The sequence below is a fragment of the Moschus berezovskii genome, chromosome 16 (assembly GCF_049115385.1).
Source record: "Moschus berezovskii isolate FMDL1 chromosome 16, NW_MosBer_1.0, whole genome shotgun sequence".
NCBI lineage: Eukaryota > Metazoa > Chordata > Mammalia > Artiodactyla > Moschidae > Moschus > Moschus berezovskii.
Window position 1 is genome coordinate 34,173,712 of NC_142475.1, and position 13,208 is coordinate 34,186,919.

Here is a 13,208-nt window from a genome sequence, read left to right on the forward strand (position 1 = left end):
GGCGAGAAAAAGGGATCCAGTTGAAAACTCTTCTCGGAGTCATGGGAACTACTTCCTTCGTTTGTTGCTAAGGAGGGAAGGACAGACGTGAGGCTGTAGGAGTGGAGCGCCTCTGAGTAGCAAGCGATAGCCCCATCCCACGAGTTTCCCCGCCCCCGCCTTCATCCGCCCTAATTCTCACGCTTGGAAAGAAACCCTTAGCCACACAATCCCTGGAGCCTGGGAGCCTGCACCTCCGAGATGGGCCTAGAGGACTCCGGCCGCCGCAGAGAGGGGACCTCCCGCGGGCCCCACAGCATTCTCCACGCGGCCGGGCTCCGGTCCTCCACCCTGCGTCCCTCACGAGGCTTCCTCGAAGGCGGCAGGGGCGTGGACGGCCCGGAGGAGGCCCAGGCCGCCGGTCCGCGGCTGGAAGAGCTCAAGCGGCGGCTGGTGCGCGCCTTCCAGCGGGCGGTGCTGCGCGGTAGCTCCAGGCGTTTGCGGGAAGAGGCGGCGGTGCGGGAGGCGCAGAGCCGGGCGCGCGTGGAGAGCGCCCTGGCCGGGCTGCGCGCCGAGCTGGTGAGCGTGCCCGAGGCGGGCTCTCCGGGCCACCTCGCCTTGGTCCTCGCACGTGCCCCACTGAGGACTGGGGAAGCCAAGGGCAGCTTTTCCCGGGGAGACGGTGAGGCCTTGCAGCGTGGGCGAGCTGGGTTCCCGACGGCACTGAAGCTGCTGCCTCTCAGGCAGCATCCGGGAAGGAACCGGCTCTGCAGTGCCCAGGTGCTGGCTGTCTCCGGCGAGGGCTGAGTCTTCTGGTGATGCACCCAAGACCCCCGTAACCACTCCTCCTCAGCTTGTTCTTTTTTTTTTTTCCTACCAACTAGAAAGTTCCCTCTAGGGTACTTGCAGTGTAGGAGCATGAATGGGGCTGGGGTGGAAATTTCAATGAAATAAACTCAGGGGATGGGTGGAGCGAGTCCATTAGCAAATGTTTCTTTAATTCTGCAAGTTTTACTATTACCTTTGTCCTTGGTAAGAATTCAGAAAACAGGAAATGGTAATAAGGAAATTTGTAGCTTTTTAACATTAGGCAGGAGAACTGTAGGTAAATAGTTACTGTTTTGTAATTTAAACCATTTTCGAGTTAGGCAAAATTTGAAATACGGGCAATTTAAGCTTTAAAATGGTGCTACCTATGATTATGCATGGGAATTCTGGTGGTTCAGCGGTAAAGAATACAGCTGCAATGCAAGAGACCCGGTTCAATCCCTGGGTCGGGAAAATCCCCTGGAGATGGGAATGGCAACCCACTCCAGTATTCTTGCCTGGGAAATCCCATGGACAGAGGAGCCTGGTAGGCTGCACAGTCCATGGGGCCCCAAGAGTTGGGCACGACTTAGCAACTAAACCACCATAACCATGAATATGCATAGTGGAGATTTGGAAAGTTATACTCTTTTGGGCATGCTAATAAAATAGTAAGCGCTACCTACTTTAGAACTGATTCAACCATCAATTAATTGTCTGAAACTTAAAAGTTTACCTTGTTTCTATGTTTAAGAAGGGGAAGAAGGTAGTACATTTAATTTTCATTTAATTTTACCTGTGTTAACAATTTGAATTTGACAAAGAATGTATTAATTTTGACCCAATATCAAAGAAACATGACTTTCTTCCAACACCTGAGCAGTGGGTGGGTTAGACCCTTTATTAGAAGAGATGGCCTGGAGGGGCGTGCTGTGGGTCAGGACTCCAGCTGGATGGCTGAGCCACCCCTCTGCTGCTGACCTGGGGTGTCACCCCCTCATACCTCAGTTGACTCATATTCAAATCAGGTGAAGAAAGTATATTCAAGAAGCTCTGAGACACTTGAACTTTAGCATTCTAACTAGTCACTCCACCAGAAGGAGTTTTAAGCAAGTAATGTACCAGGGTGGGGAGAAAGCAGAGAATAAAATTTCAAACAGGTGAGGGTTCACAGTCCAGCATTAATATTTACAGTCTCTGCTCTTATTGTTCCTGTTACCTTAGGAATGCTAATTAGCAAGTTTAGGTTTCATCTGTAAAATGAGATAATAAACCCATAGAATGGCTCAAAGTATTATACAAGATAATGTTACATGAAGTGCCTAGAATATAGACACTATTCAGAGTGGCTTTTACTGTCTTTTGTTGTGTTCCCCCCCAAATGGCAGATACATAGGCATGAAAGATCAACGTTTTTGCTGGAAAGAGGCAGAGATTGTCACACGGATTCTGTGTTCCCGAGACACAGACCATGGTCATGTGACCAGTCATGAAGAAGCAGCAAGAGTGTGGATCCTTAACACTATCACCAGTAGCCAGAACAAGTCATTTCTGATAATGGTCTCTTAGCCAGATTTCTGTAGGAATGGACACCCATCCATTCCTATATCCACACCTCATTTGTTAGGGTGGTATTTTTGTAAGGAACAATGATGAACAGGTTCAGTTAATTTACAGACATGTTGCTATTTTTGTTTTCATTTATTTTCATGTTGCTATTTTTGAGATGTCATTTATGCTATTACTTGTTGTTTGGATTGGTCTTAATGGGATGCGTTGAGTTCTGGGAGTCTGTGAGTCAATTTCGGGGGTTCTATATCCTTCAGATTGTATGCCAAGCTTTGTGTGCACATAAAATGCACATCTTTCCCCAGAGTGAGTTAATAGCTTTCATTAGATTCTCAATGGGATCCATGAGGAGAGAAAATTAAGGAATCATTGGTGTTCAGATTTCCCAAAGAATTATGAGTTACAGGTACTTTTTTTTTTAGACTTAGATGGTAAGCCATTATCAGAAATTAACTGATTCTTGGCATGAAAGTACAGGATGGGTATTCATCAGTTCACCCATTTATTCATTCCTTCACTGTCTTTTGACAAATACACAGAGAACCCAACATGTTGTGTGCGCAGGCAGTGCTCCTGTGGTTAAGGATAGGAACAGACTTTGTGCTCAAAATCACCAGTTTAGTGTAGGCTGTGTGCTAGGAGAGGGACACGTATAGCACATAGCCTCTGTGGAGGCGCAGAGAAGGTGAGACAGAGGGGGCTTCTAAGAAGAGCTGGCATTTGGCTGGGTTCAACGGGAAGTGGGTGGCAAGGGGCAGAGAGGGCAGAAGATGTGGCTCAGTATGACGTGTTTATTCCAGGACAGGCAAGATTTCTGACCAGCTGCTCCAGGGGTGTGTGTGTGGAGAGGGCCAGCAAATGAAGCTGGAAGAGCAGGGCAGGTTTATAGGGCCTCTGTGCCACACTGCAGAACTGAAGCTTCCTGTAGGTAAGGTGTTGGGGCTTCTTGTGCTGGTGGTTGTGTTGTTACTGTTTGTTTCCTGGATGTTCATTTACTTTATTCTGCAAATTCTTGCTATTAGAGAAATAATTCCAGGTGCTGAAGAATGAAAAATATGTCAGAGGAAAACTGAAAGAAATTATATCTGATGATTTTATTTTGCGAATTAGGAGGGGAACCACCGATGTTTGCTTTTTACCAATGGAATGTCCTGGGTCACCGTTGGGTGGTTTCTGATGGGGAGTTGATGTGGGGTTTTCAGCAGAGAGAACAGGGTTCTCCTGAACTGCATTAAACAAGACCCTAACTGAAGAAATATGCAGAGTTGGTTACTAGTTTTCAACTATAATGCGAAGATTATGCTGGACTGCCTCTTAGGTACACTGCCCGAAAGATCTATTTTTTCTTTTTAATACACGAGGACCTTCACAAACTCCCATTGGAGGGAGGTTATAAATCAACCTTGCTCTACAAAACAGATTTCACTCTAGAGTGAAAATTGTTAGATTCTATAAGTACACATAACTGTACATGTGCCTCTAAGGGGTCATTAAGTGTTTTGCTCAACAGGGAGACTGTTTAAAATCCTAAGAACTTGAAATGACAAGTAATCAAGTAAATGGGCCCAGGTCCTGAAAGCTCAGGTGGCCCTGGACAGTTATCCTGGAGCTCAGAAAGCTCATAAAGATAAGTGATTTCCTCGCAGATCACATGCCATTGCTTGGAAACAGCCTTCCAAGGACAGGAATTTTTCAAATGGATAGCTCTGTGCATCAGCTATTTTTGTTTTCATTGCAAGGCCATTTTGAAAGCTATTTGTATATCTGGATTTTACCTTGTCGTATAGAAAGTCAGTTTTATAGTCACGCCAAATAGAACTGGAGAATAAGATGAGAAATACATCTTTCTTGATGTCTTATTTTCCTTTCCTACAAAATCCTTGTATTTTTCCTGTGCAGAGAGCAGGTTCATTTGATCCATATCTCAGGCTAATAAAAACCTTTATTCTTTTTCTAACTTTCAGCTGGAAATGCGTTTCCAGAATCGTCAGCTGGCCAGAACTCTGCTGGATTTAAACATGAAAATGCAACAACTGAAAAAGGAGGACGAAATGGAAACTGCATCAGAATCGCAAAGCTTTGAAGATAATGCTCAGAATCTGGAATGAGTAAATGCACAGATGGAGGTTTGAACCCTGAGAATAATTCAGACAACGCCGAAACAGTTCTAACAGTAACATGGTGGATGCTTAGCATAAGATTTTAGGGGCAGTTTTTAGACCAGATCTTCTAGGCCATGGGGAAGTGCCAGTGCTATGAGAGGGGAGAGGGAAAACGGTGTGTTGACAAGTTTTAAAGTTATGTATTGTTTTGTGTGGGACATAGAAGTAAAAGAATGTATTGAGACTTAACCTGTTGTACCAGTGGATAAGAATCTGCCTGCCAGTGCAGGGGACACTGGTTTGATCCCTGGTCCTAGAAGATCCCACATGCTGTGGGGCAACTAAGCCCCGAGCTGCAACCACGCACTGCAACTGCTGAAACTTGCGCGCTCTGAGCCCGTGCTTTGCAATAAGAGAAGCCACTGCAATAAGAAGCCCAAGTGCCACAACTCGCTGTGTAATAGCCTCTCACCTCCAGTAGAGAAAGCCCGCATAATAATGAAGATCCAGCACAGCCAAAATAAATAAAGTGTAAAAGAAGAATGTACGGAAGAATGTCTTAGTGCCAATTTCCAGCATTTTCTCTTGTGCTATCTTAATTTTCTGACCATACCTGAACTTTCAACAGAGTCCCTGTTAGTTTTTGTTCTACTTGCTTATACTTTGTTTGACTGCCCAGTCAGCTGTTTAGCAGTCTTCCCTCTGCACCCTACACCACCCCTGTTTTTTGAAGAATTACTTCAGCCTGGATTCCAACCATACCCTTCAGGTACAGTCTGCCATTTAGGGTGACTCACCACCTTGGATATAGTCATGCGAATTAAAGCAGTTTGGTCAGATTGTTCTCGGGAGCTTTTGAACTAGACCTAAGGGAGCAGATGAGTCTTAGAAGGTGATGCTGGAAAAGCTGTGGGACAGAGGGGCTTGGAAGCTGCTGGCGGCTACCAAGTGAGAAGGTGTGAGCTCTTTGCAGAAGATTGAGACAGCACCCCTGAGAGCCCAAAAGGGGAGAGAGAACTGCTTTTCCTTGGCTCTGGGGTCCCGCTGTTTAAATCCCCAGTCCTGGCTGTCATTAGGATACATGAAAATTCTCTAGTAGCCTCCTACTACAATGTCCTTTTGCCATATCAACTGAGTTTTACAACTTGTACTCCAAAGATTCCTAACTAACACAATTCTTTTGTTATTAAGCTTTCAGAAGTTAAAGGGCTCATGTTGAATTAGAATAGCTACCTCTACCTTAAAAGTGCTGCCTCCTGGATGAAAAAAATAAAGTTAATTTAAAAAATAGTTGCCATATTCATAATAATCATCTGTAAAAATGAATTTATAAAACAGGTCATTTGCACATTTAATTAACAATAAAAATTAGTTCTGGAAGACAAAGGAGAACAGAATGGATGTGGTCTTTCTCTTAAATACAAGTTTTATGTGTGTGAGGATTTGAGGATTTTCTGAACAAATTTTAGTTTGTCCTTAACTTTTTTTGGTTCCTATTAATGAATTCTTTCAATTCTTTGGTACTTAATTTCTTCTCTCTGTGAAACTGAGGTACCACTAGGTTTCACCTTCCAGGACATTGTCAATGAGCTGTCAGCAATATCCTGAGACCTAGTCCCTGGATTTCTTGAGATATTCGGCATATGTGCTCCTGCCTTCCATAGGCTGATTTCTTAAATTGTATTTGGAAAACAGATTTCTTATATGTTTCTTCATCAGAGTTATAGAAATTCTGAAGGAAGAGGCAGTGGAATTCCTCATGATCTGTTCTTCAAAAGAGACTTATCAGATATTGGAGCAGTCATTCTAAAGTACATTTTACAATTTAACATTTGTAAATTCTTGAAGTTTTGTTTAGCAGATACTCAAGATGCTTCACTTTAAAAGTGCAGTTCCTTACAGAATGCAGAGAAACTGACATTAGTTAGCATTCATGTGAATGATTTGATTCCACTAAATGTGCTCTGTTGGGAATCAAAAGAAACTTAAAAAGAGAACTTCTGAAAAGGGATGCATTGTTTTTCACATTGTCAGATAAAAAGTCCACAATTTATTGTAAAGTTCTTGGTCACCAGTTTTTGGATCACCATATCTTTTAGGAATCACAGATGGAGAAACAGAAACTCTTTGTTTCAAAAGTCTCTTATTTTTTGAAACCCTCATTAGAGGAGGTGGCTTGTGATATTAGCTGACACAAAGAGATACAGTGAGAACTTGATACATGGGACAACCATTGCTATTAAATATTTTTGCTTTGTTTCTGCTCTCATACCATATCCCTCCTCTTTTTTTTTAAGTATCAGAAGCCAGATTGTGTTCGTATATAGATATATTTTTGCAACTGCACTCAGCTGTTTATTGTTTGCTGAATTCTGGTTCTGTTCACTGCATGTAGACAACAGGGACTCTTTTCTATAGGATGTGGGAATGCACATGGCTACACTTCCCCAGTTTTCTGAGTGTTTAAATAAGTGAGAGCAACTGTGTGACATTTTAAAGAAATACGAGGTGGAAGGGACCAAACTACTGCCAGCTGGAGGGGAAAATGAGAAAATAATTATAGCGTAAATGATGCAACAGGGAAGCGGTAACTGGGTAAGTCAAAGTACATAAGATGTTCATCCTGGTAGTAGATAGAGAGGGCCAAAGAAGAGAACTGAAAAAACAGTTTAGTGAGGAAAATGCGGTGTTTTTCCAAAATGCCGATTTCTCACAGCTTTAATTATAGGGGGAACCATGTTAGTTGGGAACAGGCTTTCACTCTATGGTACCTGGTTAGGACCTACCAGTGAAGAGGTGCCAAATTAATTATGTCACTTAGGAGGTTTGCACAGGTTGTTAGGCATTAAATCCCTTTACGGGTGGCCTGGATGAATCCACATTTTGGTTGCTTGCCAGACTGCTTCTGCTATTATAACAGGTGCTTCTGGAACACCAGCCTGGGCAGAGTCTGATGTGGGTAAACCTGGGATGGCTGAGCCCACACCAGTAGAACTGCAAGAATGCCGTCTCCCCTGGTCCCTACCCTGGCAGGGTGCCGGGCCATCAGGCAACCATCAGTTTGGTGTATTCCCCACTGTTATCACTGCCGGAGTCCCTCCCAGCCCTGAGCCTGGCACAGGGCCCTCCGGTGCCAGCCGCTTCCTCTCGTTCATTGTCGCCACCTCTCCTGCCTCTTTGGCTATGTCATTAACGAGGGTTATGGGAAGATTAGAAATGTGGGTAGGTTTCAGGTTGAACCTATGCCACTCTGCTTACCTCTGCGTCTGGCAGCCTCTGGTTTCACCTGGACCAGGTGCTGTAACTCAGAGATGGGCACGAACCTTTCATAGCAGCCCGAGCCAGGTACCGATGGCCATGCACCATCAGCGCTTCTGGGTCTTGGCTCTGATGAATGCTGGGCTTACAAATTTCTACCTCTTCCTTAAAGAACCACACTGCTACCATCCTCTGTGCTGGGACCAGTGCAGGAGGGACCCTTGGGATGTAATGATAATGAAACCAGCAATGACACGGGCCACCCTCTTCTGTGCCCAGTGTTGTTCCAGGAATGGAACAGCATGTATTAGCTCATTTAATCCCACAATGATTGGCATGCACATAGACCGTGATTTTGGAGTCATCTGGCCTTGATGTTTAGCCCTGGTTCTGTCACTTGCCAGCTTTATAACCTAAAGTAAACTGCTTTTTTTCCAGTACTCTTGTCTGGAAAATCCCATGAACGGGAGAGCCTGGTAGGCTGCAGTCCATGGGGTCGCTACGAGTCAGACATGACTGAGCGACTTCACTTTCACTTTTCACTTCCACACATTGGAGAAGGGAATGGCAACCCACTCCAGTGTTCTTGCCTGGAGAATCCCAGGGACGGGGGAGCCTGGTGGGCTGCCATCAATGGGGTCACACAGAGTCGGACACGACTGAAGTGACTTAGCAGCAGCAGCAGCAAACTGCTTTTAATCTCTTTAGATCTGTCAAAAGAAGCTAGTCAAAATAGGTTGTTATCGTTTTGTGGCCAAGTCGTGCCTGTTCTTTGCAACTCCATGGACTGTAGCCCACCATGCTCCTCTGTCCATGGGATTTGCCAGTTAGAGTACTGGAGTGGGATGCTATTTCCCTCTCCAGGGTATCTTCCAGACCCAGGGATCAAACCCACATCTCCTGCATTGGCAGGCAAGTTCTTTACTGCTGAGCCACTGAAGCCCCAAGTCAAAATAGTATCTGTCTTATTTAAAACCTGAGACGCTCAAGTTAAAGAAGCTTGAAGCAGGTTTAGGAGACGGAGTGAGGTGAAGGCGCTTTCACTTCCTGCGTTTCTTCTTTTGTGTCTTCAGTTCTACACGATCGCGCTGCACTTTTAGACTCAGACCTTTCCTGTCCTCTTTCTTCACTTCACGTCACTCTCTAACGTTCGGCCGCCTGCTCTCTGTTGTGACATTGCCTCTTCTGCTGGTTGGAAAATTGATTTACCAAACTCGAGAGGAGGCACCAGGGAGATATGAAGTCACCAGGAACTGCTACTGACCAACCCCTGAATCTGCCTGGCACACAGTGCCATGGGCGTTTAAAAACTCAGTCATCCCAGCAACACTGTGAGGTTGGAACTATTGCTTTTTCCATTTTATCGAGGAGGAGATGAGTATCAAGGAGGCTAAGTGAGTGGAACTGTCAAGATTCTGGTCCGGGGCTGGGTGTAGTGTGGTTTTTGAGATCCTCCCAAGGGTTTCCCTTGTGGCTCAGCTGTAATGGAAGTCTGTATCAGGTGCGAGGCAAATTTTCTGCAAGGGTCAGACAGAGAAGACTTTCTTGAGGACATGCTCTTAACTTCTTTCTGTTTCACCTGGAAAAAAGCCCTCATTCTGTGTCTTACATTCTACATAAACAAGCTGGGTGATCTGAACACACTACTCCACTCTGTTTGGGCCTCATTTTACTCATTGGAGACCTTCCTGGTGGCTCAGATGGTAAAGAATCTGCTTGCAATGCAGGAGACCTGGGTTCGATCCTTGGGTTGGGAAGATCCCTGGAGAAGGGAAAGGCTACCCACTCCAGTATTCTGGCCTGGAGAATTCCATGGACAGAGGAGCCTGGTGGGCTACAGTCCATGGGGTTGCAAAGACTCGGACACAGACTGAGTGACTTTCACTTTACTTACTGGAAAATGAGAGGAAGAGTGGAGTGGTCTCTAAAGCATTTTTCTAACTTGGAGACTCTATTCCAATGCTGCCTGCTTGTGCCTGGACCCTCCATCACTTATCTCTGACTCACCCAGACTTCCTGACACCTGTAGTTGGGGTTGGGGAGGGGGAGGCGGGCTGCTGGCTGTTAATCACTGGCCCTGGGCTGTGAGTTGCACTCTCCTGTTCCTTGACCCCATCACGCCCTGGCTGTGGCAGCCTTGATGACAACGGGAAGCAATTTCTGTCACTCTCAGATGCCTCTCTGCTCTTCTCACCCGCACTGTGACTGCAGCCTGGGGAAAATGTCATGTTTGCACTTCACAAGGAGACAAGCATTGCTCAGACCTTTTATGTGTTAGATTTTGGAAGCAGCCTGGCAGATTGCCTGCTGAGGGGGACGCTGCAGGCTGAGAGCGGTGTAATATGTAGCTAGGAGCGCAGTCTCTAGAGTCCGGTGACAGAGGTGGAGATCTTGGCTTCTTCAATGCCTCACTGTGTTCTTACTGCTGACGTTCAGTTTGCTTCTTCTCTGTAAAGTGATAAGAGTCACACCTGCTCACCCGATGGACTTGTGACGATCTCAGCGATTAAGGTGTGTGAAGTGTTTAGAATGCTCTCAAGTAGTGTTTATTATTTTAACAGCCCACCTAACAAACACATCCTTCTTGTCTATTGGAAGTGCCCAATTCCAAGAGAGACTGAGAAGGACAGTTTCACTTTCCTCAGATCTTCTGGGAGCTTAAGATGGCTATGAAATCCAGTTTTGTACAATAAGACATAAAGGAAATTTGCAAGGGTTTTCCTGAGAACCAGGCTTCCCTTGCAGCTCAGCTGGTAAGAATCTGCCTGCAATACGGGAGACCTGGGTTTAATCCCTGGGTTGGGAAGATCCCCTGGAGAAGGGAAAGGCTACCCACTCCAGCATTCTGGCCTGGAGAATTCCATGGACTGTATAGACCATGGGGTCACAAAGAGTCAGACACAACTGAGCGACTTTCACTTTCTGAGCACCACTTTCTGTTCCTACAAAATGAGGAATAGGAGTAAGCTCTTTTTCTCCTTATGTCCTTCTTGCTGAGGAACACTCTCACATGAGGTGGGAAAGCTTGCACCTGCTGCAGTGACCCTGTGACCAAGGTGGGAGGTACCTGGACTCTTTGAGGATGGGAAGACAGCAAGATGAAGAGAAGCAATGTTGCTGATGCCACCAGTGAGGTCCTGAGCCAGCCCTGAGACTACCTACCTGTGGTTAGTCTTGATCTCTAATAGAAGAGCAACACTGATAAAACTGAATTATTCATCACTTTAAGTATTTAGTTCCATGAAGACAATGAAGGATCACTAACCGACACACTTGAATCCCAACAACCTCCTGGGATGAAGGTTCAGGTTGATGCATTATCTGACTGCAACTGTAGATATCAGAAGCTACAGGCAAAGGATTCTAGAAGCATCATTTAGTTGCTTAAAAGCCTGTAATGAAGACCCACCTCATGCAACAGGAGACCAATCAAAGCATATCAGAGCAAAATGTGTCTGAGAGAGACTCCTTCCCTAATGCTGTGGAGACTCTGGAATTCTGCAGTAAAGGTTCTAATGAAAATATTTCCACATGCTCGCACTTGTTAAGGGAAAGACAACAGGTCCAAATGGAGTAACTTATGCTAAGCCTCATGCCATCACACTGAGACTGAACTCAATTATAGTTTAGGGCCTCTGAGAAATGGAAGCTTAAACACCAGTCAACCAGTAATTATGTGATTAGCACTAATCAGGTAATTTGTCTGATAGACCCCTGGCATCCCCTAAAAGAAAGTGACCCTGCAATAACCAACCCACTTTTTTTTTTTTTTTTGGCCTAATATAACTTCCTTGTTTCTACTCCCTTTTGGCTATAAAAGTCTTTCATTTTGTCGAGCTCCTGTCTGCAAGATTGGATGCTGTCTGCTTCAAATTGAGTTTTTCTCAAATAAACTCTTAAAATTTTTAAATATGTCTCAGTTTTTCTTTTAACACACTCCATCAAGGATACCCAAATGCCTATGGAACCTACCACCTATCTGATTCTGTCAGAGAAGCCATTTTATTTTTTCAGCAATTGAAATAAATTGGAATGAAATAATTTCCTAAAGTGTTTGAAGAGTGAACTGGCAGAAAAATATAGCCAACTGTTCATCAGCTTTAAAATTTTATTTCAGGGAAGTTTAGCAAACTGTCCAAAAAAATAAAAATCAGCCAAAATCGAGTCTATGCAAAAATTGCTTCTGAATTGGTATTAAGGATGCTCCTCTCTCTAAACTTCTAAAGGATTCATCCAGGAATTGTCATGCAAAGAAATTCCTCAAGATTTCGAGGTGAGATTGTCAGGTTACTGAGAGCACAACTAACGACTTGATGGTTTATTGAACCATGAACCCCACAGCTTACCGAGTTCTTTATGGTGTATAATTTACCACCTGTTGTCATAGCCAAATGTTCATTAAACCCACAATAACCTTCTGGGGGTATATTGCTTGTGGCTGTTGAAATTTGAGGGGCAGCAAGAAAGCTTGTTTGACTTTGGGAACATCATCCTCATCCTGCTTCCCAAGATGTCACTCTCCATAAATGGCCAGTATTACCTCCAGGAGGAAGTACCATTTTGGGAGTCAGAAAATCCAGCTATGGGAGTCAGCTCTGAGTTGAACCTGCTATGTGATATCTGGTGAACTGTTGATGTCTTGGGCCTTCAATTTCCTCATTTATAAAGTCAGAGGCTGAACTCAAAATGATCTTTAAGATTCTTGGGGTTAAGCATATTGTCTCCAACTGATACTTTTGGAATCACCCTTGGAAACCATACTGACACCAGTTCTTTGGCGTGGATTTTTTTAGGTGGTGATATGAAAACACTGACTTTTAGAGTATCTGTAGTGAACAATTAAAGAAGAGAATAGAAAAAAAGGAAAAATACAAAATTTAAATTCTTTGCACTTTATAATTTGGCCTTAAGTTCAATTGACAGGCATGAATCTAATAGTTCAAATATTCTTTTTTTTTTCTCCCTCCCTCCCTCCACTTTCCCTTCCTTTTTTCATTTAACTTTATTGTTATGCCTATTGGGAGCCAGACACTATTCTAGGCATGTGTTGAACATCAACACTGAAATGAACATCTTGTTGGTGCTAAGCATAGGAGAAAGAACATGAAAGAAGGCATGGGTCTATACCTTGGATGAGGGGGCAGATAATTCATTAAGATACTATAGTGTAATGTGATCAGTGTTGTAACAGGGGAGAATTTAGAGTGCTGAGGGAGTAAACGGGAAGCACACTTAACTTGGGTGAGACGGGAGGGGGAAGGCTTCCAGAAGAGGAGGCTGGAGAGAGAAGAGGACGAACAGACAGTCTTTGGCAAAAGCAACAGCTCATGGAAAGCCAAGGGGTGAGCAAAGTCATCATCTACTAGGAGGAGGTGAAGAGGCTCAGTATAACTGGAGCTTAGAAGGAAAGGGTAAGATGTGAGGAGTATGGCTTGAGTCGTAAGGAGAGGTGGCTTTATGATGACAAATGTTGCAAGCTTCCCTTTGGATTTT

The 13,208-nt window shown here is 44.5% G+C and overlaps 1 protein-coding gene across 1 annotated transcript; it reads left to right on the forward strand.

Moving 5' to 3' along the window:
* The first annotated feature begins 218 nt into the window (after positions 1 to 218).
* On the forward strand, positions 219 to 5,672 carry AARD (alanine and arginine rich domain containing protein). The gene is made up of 2 exons (XM_055432458.2): positions 219 to 558; positions 4,320 to 5,672. Exons 1-2 carry the CDS (start codon positions 241 to 243, stop codon positions 4,461 to 4,463), a joined length of 462 nt encoding a protein of 153 aa, XP_055288433.1. The 5' UTR covers positions 219 to 240; the 3' UTR covers positions 4,464 to 5,672.
* The last annotated feature ends 7,536 nt before the right edge of the window (positions 5,673 to 13,208 follow it).

Bases quoted from the DNA above. Each gene is read 5' to 3' on its own strand.
- AARD (XM_055432458.2), top strand. From the start codon at position 241: ATGGGCCTAGAGGACTCCGGCCGCCGCAGAGAGGGGACCTCCCGCGGG. The intron at 559-4,319 runs GTGAGCGTGCCC...TCTAACTTTCAG, and splicing joins CCGGGCTGCGCGCCGAGCTG to CTGGAAATGCGTTTCCAGAA.